Genomic DNA, 14,079 nt, shown 5'->3' with positions numbered 1-14,079 from the left:
ATCAAGATCACGATTTTATAACGAATAATCGTGCAGGTCTAAATCAAGCTTAATCATATTGAGAAACAGTCCTGATGTGCGGTAGGGTCCCTATGTGTAGTTCAGATATGCAAGAGTATGTTGTCAAATAGAATCAGGGTTCTCATTCAGTGTCAGTCATCTGCTGTTTTTCACTCTCTTGCTTTAGAAATTACATAATATACAAAAGTGATCCAGCTGTGTTGTGAGCACTCATGTGATGATTCAAAACTGAAAAGTCGAGTCTTTCTATTTTAGGCCAGGGCATTCTTGAGATGATGAAAGGCCCTCCCCTATGGTGAGAGGCACCAGCAAAGACGTGTTAACTGGCCCCGGGCCATAGGGGTGCTCCTCAGCTTCCTAATAAAGATTTGCTGGCTTGCCCTTCTCTGTGGCACAATTTGCCCTTTTATTTTTATTGTTTTTTATAATGAAGCGTTATATTCAAAAAAATTTACAGCACGTGTTTGCATGCAAAGAGAAATACAACATTATAACCTCTGTCATTAATTGTTTACAGTAAGCTCTGAAATGCAAGTCTCGCACAGGAAGCCAATCATGTAAGCCCCATTAAAAATGTGTATAAACTTGTTCAATATATGAATAGTCATGCCTTTTTTCTCACATAGGCTATCCAGCAATCAGAAAATCTTGAGTTTAAGTGAAGATTTTGACCATTAAGGCCCCCCCCCCCCCCCCCCTCAGTTTCATAATAAACCGAAAATCTTTACTCTTCTCAATGGGTAGCAGTCCATGCAGTCTGTCCAAGTTATTCAGCTTGGCTGGTAAGGCGTGGTCGCTTGGTGCGGGAGGGATTGCCTCTTCTAGCATTTCATCCGTGACGGTGCGCCACGACCAGCTTTGTCGGCTTTTTTTAGGGCGATGGAGGCTCACCGCTCCTTCTGTGAACTTGTCAGCACCCCTGCTCTGAAACACGATGCCTTTATGGACTTTAGGGCTGTGGACTTTTTGTTGTGAATGTTTGCTGCAATGTCGGCAACCCACCCAACTCGTCATGAAACACAGATCCAGTCTCCTTGACCATGCTTTTGTGGGCGGGACCTTTTTGCCATGTCATCAGCATACATATCTACAGATCACCCGTGGAAAATACTGCACACGCTCTTGCTAGATTTTAAAAAAGCATCCTGAGGAAAAAGGCTGTAAGCTTCCGTACGCTTCCGTTCTTTGAGTCAAGGTCCAAGTGTTTCAAAGCACATGGCTTCCAGTGATAATTACACCCAGGGCTGTTTACATGTTGCGCTCTTAGCCCGTGTTATATAACTGCAGTGAGACATGCACCCATCCGAGCCTCAAGCGTGCTGGCAAGTGGCAGCTGTCAGCTTTTATTTGCCAATGCCTGACGGATGTGCTGCCTTGTTCAGAGCATCCTCACGCTGCCTCCTCAAAGATCCTCCACTAAAAAAAACAAATGTGCATCTTCATTTACTATGCTCTAAAAAAAACTTTCCACTGAAGAGTGAATTTGCAACAATCCTTGCCTCAGGGCAGCTGCAGACAATCCACAGTTCAGTTCTCTGTGTTGTGTGAAGCAGGCAGCATTATGCAACTAGCTGTTGTGTAACGCTTCTGTATGATTGTAATTTGGTTTTCTCCTATCACGGAGATAGCAGTCATGGGGTTAAACTTGTCAGCAAGTGGCCATGGTTTCCTCTTGGCGGGAACTGCCTCTACATTCCCTCTCTGACCCTGATTGGTTCAAGTGAGTGGACAGCCCTGTCACCCTCCAACCCCCCTCCCCTCCATCAGCTGCCTCATGAGGGCTGCTGCGTGTCCTTGTATTGCACTAAAGGTGGACAATCTCACAAATGTTTCTATATCACGCTCTGTCCCTGGTGCTGAGAGGACACGGGTGATTAAGTAGTTTCCTTTCAGCTCAATAGAATACTTTTTTTGGCCCCCTTTTGGGGGGACTTTCTGAAAAACCAGTACACATACTTCCCTCAGAGAATCCTGGTGCTTGCTTTGGGGTATTTTTCTGTACACATTTCGTTTTAACTTTACCAAACATACTGTAGGTATATTGTTAGCGAGGTGAAAGGAGAGACAAGTCCTTTTTTGGTCTACTGGATTGTCTCGTTATCTTCTCATGTGGAAGATGTGCTGCACTCTTGTAAAAACTCAACTTTGAACCTCTGCCAACTCTCCCACTCAGCTCTTGTTCTGTAGTCCTACTTAGAGGCCATTAGGCTCCCTGCTTTTTATAGACCGAGTGTAGGCTACTTCCCAAGAGATCACAGGACTTTGGCCTACCTGGCCAGCTCCCATTGCCTACATTAACTGAACTGGCCTAAGGACGTTTAGGTTAATATCTATAGAATACGTACACTGTGTTTTCTCTTGTAAGAAACTCCATCCAATTCCCAACTGAAGTTTGAATTCTAGCATTTCTGTGGGTGTCCCACCTTTTTAATTGTAAAAACTAAATATTTAAAAAAAATGTGTGTTTTAAAATGTAACACGTCCAGGTGATGAAGGAATACGCCACTATAAATTTTAACATCAAACAAAGCTGGATCACATTTGAAAATGAAATTTCCTATAATGCAGTTTTGTTAACGTCTCATACACTCAAACTCATACACTGAGTCATCTTCCTCTCATGTGGTTTCACTTTCTCAGCCTTCGGCCCACTAATGAGCGACACATCCAGTTTTAAACAAGTCTGAATATTACTGTTGCCCTGCTCAATTTAAGTCTGTGTTTGTGTGTTTGGATTGTCACTGATATTTAAGACTTGTAGGCCAATTATTAGAACTTTTAAAGAGCAAAACAAGGGTCCAGCTGGTGTCTTACCCTTTAGCTCCACTAAGCAACGGTGTATGTGCGCTGCGTTCCGGCAGCGCCAACGCTCTAGGTCGAGGGCGGAGCCGCAGGTCGTTGCACAGGCCGAGCAGTTAACTATGTAGCCCATACTTTTATGATTGAGCACAAATATCCAAGAAAAATGTAAATGAAATGATCTCCGTGAGTTGGTCAGGCAACACATTGAGCTTCTGAGACGCTCGTGGTGTGGTGACGGAACACAACCATGCCCCTGGTGGAATGGAGGCGTAAATGAAAGTCAGTTAAGCCTGCATTCCACCAGAGGCAGATGTGCCGTGTTCCGGTTTTAGAAATAAGTGTCCTTTTCTTGATAACAGATCTCCTTGTGCTCCTCTCCTGCTGGCAATGGCTAACCCTCCGTGTAAAGTTAGACTTTTCCTTGGCCTGCCCGAGCCAAATTTGTAGACACGGTTTTGCTCTTTTGTTGGTTTAAAAGTTTGAGGCAATCTTAAAGATATCTAGTGTCAGGAAATCAGTAGAACAAAAACCTATCAGATCAGCTGAAGTGTTGACTCCTATCCCAAAGCACTTCTTGGATCACTGTTTATGTAGTTCAACACAGTTAACACTCAGTAGACGAGTCAGTGACGCATGCAGCTGTGCATTTCAGATTGTCTAGTGTTTGAACCAGGCGTCAGGAAGACAATAGGGGCCTGTTTTCTCTGCTGCATGCAGCTTATAGCTGAGTCACATTGACACACTTAACTGATTGGAGCCTGTGTTTTTGACAGAATATGGGTATTAAAAGTGTTTGCTAAAGCAGAAGAAGTGCCTTCTAGTGTTTCGAGAGGTTGCCAGAACAATGTCATGTCTGTTTCCTCTGTAGAACCTCAATGGATTTCATCAATACAAGCACAGGGGTTCAATCTTGTGTAACTTCATAGCTATCATTATTGTTTCATTATTGTAGCAGTTAAAATATGCACAGATTTGTGTATTGAAATGTTTTCTGTTTTCTCTGTGATCTGTAGTCACCCACTACTGTAATGTATTCCAAACATTCACGTATGTATTTTATCTAATCTAGATGTGAGTGGAACTCTTTGGAATTACCTTGGATATGGAGTGTCTCGTTCCTCCATATTTTGTGTTCAGTGTTGAAGCCAGCAGCTTGTTCCTAAGCAGCAGGTAATCCTGCAATGCCTCTCCTCTGTCACTAACTAGGGGTGGACATCGAGGCAGCCCGTAAGGAGGAGGAACGGGTCATGCTGAGGGACGCCAGGCAGTGGCTCAACAGCGGCCAGATCCAGGACAGCCGGCACACAAAGTCTGGAGGAACGGCACTTCATGTAGCTGCTGCGAAAGGATACGTCGAGGTTTTAAAGTAAGCTGTGGTCTTGTTCTCACAGGTAGAAGACTAAGACAGAACGTGATGCCTTTCTCTGTTGGGACAAAAATAAAAATGTAATGACCAATTGCTTGTTACGTAAAGCTTTTCCTGTTTGGTACATTACATAAATACTATTTATAGTCAAGACCATGGTGAGGCCTAGCATTAGCTGTTTTCTTTGCTAATGCCAAACATATCTTTGTCTCTGCATCTTGTCAGTGCGTTGTTCCGACATTGTCTCTGTGGGCTGTTTAATACAGCCACACTGGCCTAGGAAAGGAACTGCAGCCACCTGTCAATCTGGTCTGGGATGTCAGCCAGCGCAATCCACTGCCGTAGATAGCTCTAAGATCTCTGATGTTTAGCCTGACTACAATATACAAGACATGGATCTAGATGTTTTCCCCATCATGACACATTTATTGGCTGACAAATAAGTTTTAAAATTTGCCAATCTCATTCTGCTCTCACTAATGGATGACCCAAGATTTTTAAATGATGTGTTTATGTGGTTTTTTGGGATGGACTGTGAGACTGTATCTGATCAATCTGACCTGGGGTTAAAATGCTGACGCATTTCTAAAAGCCTGGACACTGTCAGCACCTTGAAAGATTAGTTTACACAATCAAATCCAGGAAAACAAAGGAAAAAAAGGAAAGATTTGCAAATTCTAACAATCTGTTTTTGTTTCCCCTCTCTCTCACACAACCCACTCGTTCATTGTGCAGGCTTTTAATCCAAACAGGGTATGATGTAAATATTAAAGACTATGATGGCTGGACTCCTCTACATGCAGCAGCACACTGGGGCAAAGAGGAGGCATGTAAGATACTGGTGGAGAATCAATGTGATATGGACCTCATTAACAAAATGGTGAGTAGATGAAGCTGTCATGAGTCCTGTCATTATGTCCTGTGCAATTCATATTTTAGATAACTTTTATTTCTTTTCCTCAGGGCCAGACAGCTCTCGATGTAGCAGATGAAGATGTTCTGGGATACTTAGAAGAACTACAAAAGAAACAAAATCTGGTAAGTCATTGTGTCTATTTCTTTTTATAATGACTCATATCAACACTAAACAAGTTTGTCAGCAGATACATTTGAATGAGGTCCGTAAACATTTGTTAGAATTGCAGATTTTTTGTTTTCTTTATTCCAGCTAATAGGTGACAAGGAAGACGTTAAGAAATCTCCTTTGATTGTAACCACAACTACCGGGGATAACAACCAACCACTGAAACCAATCAAGAGGTAAATAGCAGAAACTGCCTAGCAAATTCATTTTTAGGATTATCAAGCCAACTGTATCACAAGCATAACTAAAAGTTCAAATACTATATTTGTATTTATGACATTCTCCCTTGCAGTTCTCAGTAATGTACTACACGTATCCTGTAGTTCTGTGCTAATTGTGTTGAATTTGTGTGTTGCAGCAAAGAAACGCTGCTTCTGGAGCCAGAAAAGAGCGCCCCGTGCATTGAGCCTTTAGAACCAGAGAAGGTGGATGAAGTAGAGGATGGCAAGAAGGACGAATCGAGCTGCTCTAGTGAGGAAGAGGACGACGAAGATTCAGAGTCGGAGACTGAAGCAGGTGAGTGTGAAGAATAAACATTTACTGGTTGTCGGTTTAAATTAGTCACATAGAATTTCATTCAGGCAGCTTTGTGTCTTTTTCTGTGTCACCAAATAAAATCTTTATTTTCTAGAAAAGCATGTATATAACGCATGTTCCAAATTTGTTTTCATTCATTGTTGTTTGTCGACTCAAACAACTCTCACACCCATTTTTTTCCCCTGTCTTTTTCACCCCTCCAGACAAGAACAAGCCTTCAGCATCGGTGAGCAACAGCACGACGCCAGCCCCAACCAGCATCGCCGTATCACCTCCAAGTAGCCCAACCAACCAGGTGACAACCCCTACTTCACCGGTTAAGAAGGTGCGACCTGGTGGACAAGTATTTATAATCCTACCCTTCGTGGAGAGCTGCCACAGGACTGTCATTTAAAAAAAACTAAAAAAACAAAACAAGAAGATCCAATTAGCAACTGATTGATTTGAAATAGGGCTTGAAGGAAATGAAATGCTGCAGCGCACCCATCATGCAATCATGTCACTATTGTACCCTCAAACCACTTACATAGCAACTGCACCTCCTCTGTCACATCAGCGTTTGTTTACTGAGACACGCTGGTACCTCGTTCTGTACACAAATCGGTTAAATTCTATTTTGTTTTCTCCCCCTTGAACACAAACCTAATTTCACAGCCGACTGAAGATACTAGAGGTTACATAAATGTGTACGCAGTTCATACTCCAGGCCTTTACACAAATGGTTCTCTCTGGTTGTGATTTGTGCTGTTCATGTTGCGTTACAATGAGAGCACACAGCTAACAAATTGTCACCGAAGCCCTGAGAATGACATTTCTGATTAATTATCCGGGGCAGTTTAAAAAAACTGCACATTGGGGATGATTGATGGCCAGTTCTGGATGATGTTAACTGTTAATTACAAGACTTGTTAGGATACCAGGGGGCTGGAGCGGTGAGGTCGGTTTGGTTGTTGGGAGTAAAACTAGGACTTGCATAGTAGTGTTTTCCCACTTTTGAGTCTGCTGCCCTCTGCTGATGAATTGCGGCTAAACATTAAACTAAAGTGAACCCGGTGACTTTTACCAAGTAACGTCTGCTTCCTTTAGTCCACTGGTTTAAACAAATGCTTTATGGGACATCCTGTTTAACTTTTTGAAAGGTATGTAAGTGTTTTTAGTGTGGCATACATTTAGAACCAAAGATTACATCTTTAAATAGAAGCTCTGAAGCTTACTGCATTAAGTCTGTGATGTCGACATCAAACACTGCCAACAGACTACGTTATCATTTTACACTCATGAATGCAGCCTATATAAGAGGGTATGTTTACAGTGTTCTATCTCTCAGAATTTGCCCATTTTAGTTGACGTCCTGCAATAAGTTGCCACCTATCAAAGATTTTCTAAGTGTTTCCTTTTTTCCGGCTTCTTTTCTTGCAATGATCTCCGTGTTCCAATTGTTCTTTGAAGCCTAGTGCTCACACGTCACAATGTCTTCTGTCTAACAAGAGACATGAGCAAAACATTAACAATGTTTGTTGGAGCTGTCACTTATTCCAACAGTAAACAACAATAATAGTAGTTTTCCTCCCCCTCCCTGTTTGGCAGTAAGCATTGTGTGGTGTGACTAGGCATTAAAAAGATGTCCTTGCCATAAAGTGTGTTTCTTTTGCTGCTGCTTCTGTCTTATTCTGGCTTTTTCTCTGCCTCAACCTCCTCCCTGCCCTCCCTCCTTCTCTCTGCGTCTCTCATCCTCGGCTCTTGTCTTGGTTGGCTTTAGTTTGATTGTATTACTCCCTTCATGCCTGTGGCGGAGCCAGGCTGTCCTGCATTGTGGCGTCAAGGCTTGCGCAAAACTGGCATTTCTCTATTGCCCAAAAAACCTATGGTGAGGCATTGATGTGCACCAGAATTGTTCTCTCATCCTGCACCTTTGCACTGACAAAGTACTTAACACCCCCACCCTAACCACCCTGGCCTGATCCAGGTGACGCTGATTGAACCTCCCGATCGCTGACTTTCACTCATCAACCCAACATGGTGTTTTGTTTTTTTCCCCCCTTCACTTCAACAAATGCACTGTCTTGGTCGTGCTTTCACTGTGTGTCTGTGTGGCTTCTGTGTTTTGTTTAGTTGCTCATGGCTATGTATGCATCTTTTGATAGTTTGTTTTAAAAATGTATATGGGGCCAAAAGGTATACGTGGCCAGACCTGAAAACTATCAACCAGACCTTAAAATCCCGAAGGGTTTAATTGCGCTACATAGTCATCATATTTTGAGAATAGCATTTACTCTGGATGGAATGACTTTTAGTCCATTAGTAACAGTAGTGGATGTGATCTGTTAACTAGCATGCCCTTCCTTTAAACATTTCCCCTTAAATTGCGGCCCCTGAAGATTAATTAATTAATTAATTGAATTGTTTATAGGACCTCCTTGAAAATGAGATGATTCTTCTCAAGGACTTATTCTACTAATGAGTACTTAATATTAAAAATTATAAATACACATACTGCTAATCCAAACTGTTTTTGACCAGTGTTTTGACCTGATTGACTTTTGTGCTACTCACCAAGATGACTAAAAATCTACATTTCTGTGGTTAACTTTGCACACTAAATCACCACATTCCCCCATCCCCCCCCCCCTCTCAGGCCATTCAACCTGCTGGAAAGATCTCAACCAAAGTGGAGGAGGATAGGAAGGACGAGTCTCCAGCGTCGTGGCGGCTGGGTTTGAGGAAGACAGGCAGTTACGGGGCGCTGGCGGAGATCACAGCCACCAAGGAAGCTCAGAGGGAGAAGGACACGACTGGGGTGATGCGCTCAGCGTCGAGCCCTCGCCTCTCCTCTTCGCTAGACAACAAAGACAAAGAGAAGGTAAACTATAGTAGAGAATATCAAATTCAGCCATTGCCTCGGCCTTCTTTTAGCCTTTTATTGATTTACCATTTACCAGCTTTCTAGAGCATGTATGTATGTATGTATGTATGTATGTATTTGAACAGAATACAATATTTACACTGGTTTTTAATGGGAAATAAAGTAAAAAATGAGTAGTGATATTTGTTGTAGTGGTATTTGACAAATCTTCCATAAATGCTTACGAACGTGGGTCCTTTTTTGTTGCTCTGTCTAAAGGAAAAGGATAAAGGAACTCGGCTTGCCTACGTGGCCCCCACCATCCCCAGGAGACTGCCCAGCACTTCAGACATTGACGAGAAGGAAAACAGGTGAAAGCCAGGAGCAAAGTGGCTCTGTGCAAACATGCATTGGCATTAGCGGCACCTGCTGCCCACTGCTATGTGTTGCAGGCACAATGCCTGAAAGCTCTGCCTGGCGTGTGTGGCCCTAAGAACCTGCCATTTGTTAGGTTGTTGTGTTGTGCTGCAACGGATTTGGTAGACTTCAAACTGACTAAAAAAAAAGTTATAGGCTTAATGGGGAAGAAATATCATTTTTATATACCCACGTCTAGTATCTCTAGTCAGTATTTGTTAGGAAAGGCCTGAGATACTATTGTAGCTTGTGGTTTCCCAGGGACTCTACTGCTCTGATACGTAGTGGCTCATACACCCGGCGACGTTGGGATGACGACCTGAAGAACAGCGAAGGAAGCGCCTCCACCAACCGACCTCCCAGCTACCAGCGCAGGTTAGCCTCCGCTGCGAAACAATTCTCTGCCAAACTTCCATCCCTCATCTCCTCTTCAGATCTTTGCTCCATCTGATGTGTTTATCCATCATGAGGTTGACTTGCATAGCTTTGGAACTAAAAACCATGGTGTAGACAGCATTGATAGTTTATCAATCATCCACTTTACGTTTCGCTTTGATTATGTCATCACAGATATGTACGTACATGCTTTCATGCACAACAGCAGCTACTGAGAAAGTCATTCGAAACAACGCTTTTCTCTGTCACTGCTACAAGAGTCTGTTGCATGACTGTACCTGTCCTGTCAGGTTGCTGTGCCACTGAGTTTGCAATGCATTATTCTGGCATTTTAACGAGCCTAAAAACCTGTCTGACTCCCAGATAAATCAAATTTACAGAGTTGTTTGTGGCACAAAACCTAGACATGGACTTGCTGCATGCATGTCATGTGGGAAAAATACTGTCATATAAATTGATCTAATCTTATTTATTTAAAATCTCTAGTCTTTCAATTACTATATTGTTTTGTTTTTTTAGAACTATGTGTGCGTTGACTGGACAAGGTGATCACAATCATCAAAAATCTACAAAAACCTTAATTTATGGCTTCTGTATAACTTATGAACACAACTCTGTTGTTATTGTTTTCACTTGTCCAGTCAGCAGCTAGCCCATATGACATTCATGCACAAGTAGTCAAAGCTCTGTAGTTTTAAATATGTATGTTTCTTGTACTATATCTCTGTTTGTGTGTGTGTGTGTGTGTGTGTCTCTCTCTCTCTGTCTGTCCATCTGTCCGTCTGTCTGTGTCTCCACCGCTAACATGCCTCTGTTGCCCATCCGCCTGCAAACATGCCAGCACGTCCCACACGCTAGCACTAGGGCGGAGCGGCAGCACGCGGGACGTGCCAGCCAAGTCTTCGTCCACCTCCAGCTTGGACCCTAACACCTGTAATACTAAACCCTGGCAGCCACCCACCACCCACTACCAGTCTTACAGCATTTACCGCAGGTACACCAGCCTCCCCAGGGCACCGCTGTTTCTACACCCACCTGTCCTCTCTGACTGTGTCCCTGCTCTGCTGCAGTGCCTACCTTGTGTATTGTGTTCCTCCTGTATGATGTCTAGAAGAATATCAGAAGAGGTGGTTTCAACATTCAGAACTAGCTTTTCCAAACCAACCCTATAAATTCAGTAACTTTTGATGCAACAAATAATACTTTGACAGCTCTGTACTTTCAGCTTATTTGTACTGAAACGGTACAATTATACATGTACTTTTTAAATCAATTGTCATTAATAGCACTAAAATTAAACTAACATAACTCTTAACCCTTCTGGTATAACTATTGGCTTTGTAAAATTGAATACACTGATCTATATAGTTGTCTCACAAAGGCAGTTAGAGCTGCTTTTCACAAATTTACAGTAATATCACAGCATTTTCCTGTAGCGGGTTTCATAATCCCTGTATTAAGCCTGTGTGTCATCAATTGACCTTTTTGTTCATATAACATGTAGAGCCTTCATAACTGACAGCGGAGGGTGGAGCCCAAAATGCGGCATTCAGACTGTCGAACAATAATGTTTCCAACTTCTGCAGTAGAAAATACAATGTAGGCTCTAAAAAGCATAATGGGGCGCCTGGCTAGCTCACCTGGTAGAGTTTGTGCCCACAAACAAAGGCTCAGTCCTCAAACGCAGCGGCCGCAGCTTCGGTTCCAACCTGCGTCCCTTCGCTGCGTGTCATTCTTTCGTCTCTCTCCCTTTCAGGTGTAAGCTATCCTATCAAAAATAAAAGCCTGAAAATGCCACACAAAAAAAAAAAATCTTTAAAAAAAATTAATAAATTACAAGGATAATGTCTTCTGCCCAATGTTTAATATATTGCTATAACTACGTCTGCAACTAATGATTATATATATTTTTTTAAATAGTTATTAAAAATCTATGTGATTATTAAACGGTGAAAAGCAGGAAATCTCCATTTCCTAGTGGCTGACAATAGCATTTTCTACATAAAAATGACTTTAAACAATTGATCATTGCATATAATTGATTACCCACATTAAATATTTTTCTGTCAACCAAATACTCGGTTAGTTGATTAATCAATACAGCTCTAGAGGAAACAGCATTCTTGTCATGAAGTATACAAAAGAAGTTTTTTTTTTTTTTAAACTACACCCCTTATCTTATAAAAAAAACTTAATTACCCCACTTATTTTGATCTAATATCAAAGAAATCAACTACAGTTAATAATCAGCGCATCTAACTAACTGCGATCAACAAACCTGTATTTGTGTCCTATTCCGGCTCACTGGTGACTCTGATGTGTCTGTTTGACATTTTGTCCTCCAGCGGCTCTTTTGGCCGAAGACACGAGGACTTGAGTTCCTCGAGCACCTCCACCTCCACCCCCACGACCACCACCTCCTCCTCATCTGTTACCTCGCCCACAGGCCATCGTAGCCTGCTCTCCAGCCTGGGCTCTTCCTCCACCCGTACTGGCTCCACCAGTCTAACCAGCAGGTACATGAACAGGACCGCTAGACCTGAAAATGAGATACCGGACACCCATAATCCATAGCTTGTAGATATTCCGCTAGTTCTGGTGCTCTGTGGCTTTTTCTTGTCAAGGTTCTATTTAACTTTTCTGAAAGGTTGACACACATTCCTGATATTTTATCCCTATTTTAAACCAAAGACGCCCAAAGAATTGGCATACATGCATATAAAATATACCTTATTGCAAGGGTTCTCAACTTGTTTCACCTTGTGACCCACGATTCTCATGCGCTGTAAGTCACGACCAACTTTTAAAGAGTCCAAACCAAGTAGATTTATTTTTCAAAAATAGTCTTTGGAAACATGCACTTCATCTTTTATTTTTTAAACATAGGTACACATATTTACCTTTTTTTTGATGGTTTCGTGCCCAAATGTGCAAGCGCTTCATTACATATCACACACTGGGGTTTCTGTCCCTTCATATCCTCAATGTACGAAAATCCTCATTTTTTTTGTCCGAAGATCAACACAAACTTGTTGTGACTTGTTGCTCAAATGGTGGTTACCATGGCTACGGTGCTAGACTACTGCACGGCTCTGACACATGTCCAAAGTCCAAAATCAGATGTGCATTTAATATTATTTACTGACCAGCTGTCCGCGACCCAGCCACACAAATCCACCAGTCGAGAATCACTGCCTTATAGTGTATTTTATGAGTATAGGAATGGCACAGTATCTGACATTCAAAATGGCTGCCAGCAGACCTCTACAATCCCACATTTTAATTTTAAGGAATCGATTTTATCAAATTGAATTTAAATCTGTCAGGCTAAGCACATTTCTTAAAAAATAAAAATGCTTGTGTATAAACAGGTACTGGTCAGATGAGAGTGCACAGAGGGACAAGGAGAAGGAGAAGGAGTCTGCTGCGGTCATTCCCACTATGAACACTGGCTCTACTACGACCACCACATCGAGCACTACCACCACCGCCATATCTACTACTACTACCACCACTGGCATTGTCACTGGCTCTGAAAGACGCAGGTAACTTAAACACATCCATACCTTTTTTTTTTTATCTAAATAACTCATGTATGTCCTTTCTTATAGTATTACACAGCTTTATGTAATACTTGATTCTGATTGGTCGATTAAAGGATTCTACAGTCTGTTATTTACCGCTGCTATGAATAACAGACCGCTGCAGTGGACGCAGTTCTGATCATAGACTCTGGGCGACTACTTTCACAAACAAGGAAATCAATTGTTGGTCAAATAAAATAGCATCATCCCGTACTGCGTGCGCGTGTGTGCGTGTGTGCGTGTGTGCGTGCGTGTGTGCGCGTGCGTGCGTGCGTGCGTGCGTGCGTGTGTGTGTGTGTGTGTGTGTGTGTGTGCGCTCAGCAGCTGATTAAAAAAAGCACTGCAGCTGGTGAACAGCGCACAGAAAATCAGCCGCTGTGCTCTCCCCTCAATTCAGGACATTGTACACACCGGCTTCCTTTCCAGAGGGAAAACATTGTTCAAGACGTTTCTCACCCCGGCCACCATCTCTTTGATTTCCTGCAATCAGAGAGACGCTATAGGTCCATTAAAACATGAGCATACAGACTGTAAATCTACACCCAAAAGGTCTCTGCTCCCGTATTCACATTTCTCACGAGTGTGTTTACAATCCATTTTAATGAACCGTATAATATCATTTTTTATTACAGGGTTTCCGCAGGGTCTTAAAAAAGTCTAAAATGTCACAATAAAAATTTTAAACCTTAACAAATCTTTTTTAATATATTATAATACGCTGTATATGAACAGAACAAACAAATAATTATTCCATTGTTTTGCTTTTATTCAATTTGAATACATTTTTTTACTTTGCAAATTTAAAACTATGAGTTGTTTAAAAACTGCAGAGACCCTGCACTCACTGTACACTGTTTATTATCACAACTCCCTGTCCTTTTATCAGTGAGGAATGTTGAATAAATGTTGTTGGTTTTTACATTATATGCTGATTGGTGCAATATAGTTCTATTTTAAGCAACGCTGGGAGGGGCACTCATAATTTCGTTTTCATTGTAATACAATGACATAAAGGCTTCTTATCTTATCA

The 14,079-nt window shown here is 42.0% G+C and overlaps 1 protein-coding gene across 11 annotated transcripts in view; it reads left to right on the top strand.

Moving 5' to 3' along the window:
• Positions 1–14,079, top strand: part of ppp1r12a (protein phosphatase 1, regulatory subunit 12A) — a 54,463-nt gene that overhangs the window by 25,564 nt on the left and 14,820 nt on the right. For 4 of the 11 annotated variants that reach the window (XM_034863551.1, XM_034863555.1, XM_034863553.1 and 1 more), the window contains exons 4-16: positions 4,030–4,189; positions 4,925–5,069; positions 5,153–5,227; positions 5,358–5,449; positions 5,632–5,789; positions 6,014–6,135; positions 7,570–7,677; positions 8,446–8,670; positions 8,932–9,023; positions 9,331–9,444; positions 10,307–10,459; positions 11,811–11,981; positions 12,837–13,010. In XM_034863551.1, coding sequence (XP_034719442.1) covers positions 4,030–4,189; positions 4,925–5,069; positions 5,153–5,227; positions 5,358–5,449; positions 5,632–5,789; positions 6,014–6,135; positions 7,570–7,677; positions 8,446–8,670; positions 8,932–9,023; positions 9,331–9,444; positions 10,307–10,459; positions 11,811–11,981; positions 12,837–13,010 — 1,789 coding nt within the window. The remainder of the gene's footprint in view (positions 1–4,029; positions 4,190–4,924; positions 5,070–5,152; positions 5,228–5,357; positions 5,450–5,631; positions 5,790–6,013; positions 6,136–7,569; positions 7,678–8,445; positions 8,671–8,931; positions 9,024–9,330; positions 9,445–10,306; positions 10,460–11,810; positions 11,982–12,836; positions 13,011–14,079) is intronic. The other 7 variants (XM_034863560.1, XM_034863554.1, XM_034863552.1 and 4 more) reach the window with 6 other exon arrangements.

The sequence above is a fragment of the Etheostoma cragini genome, chromosome 23 (genome assembly GCF_013103735.1).
Source record: "Etheostoma cragini isolate CJK2018 chromosome 23, CSU_Ecrag_1.0, whole genome shotgun sequence".
NCBI lineage: Eukaryota > Metazoa > Chordata > Actinopteri > Perciformes > Percidae > Etheostoma > Etheostoma cragini.
This window is presented reverse-complemented; position numbering and strand designations above follow the sequence as displayed.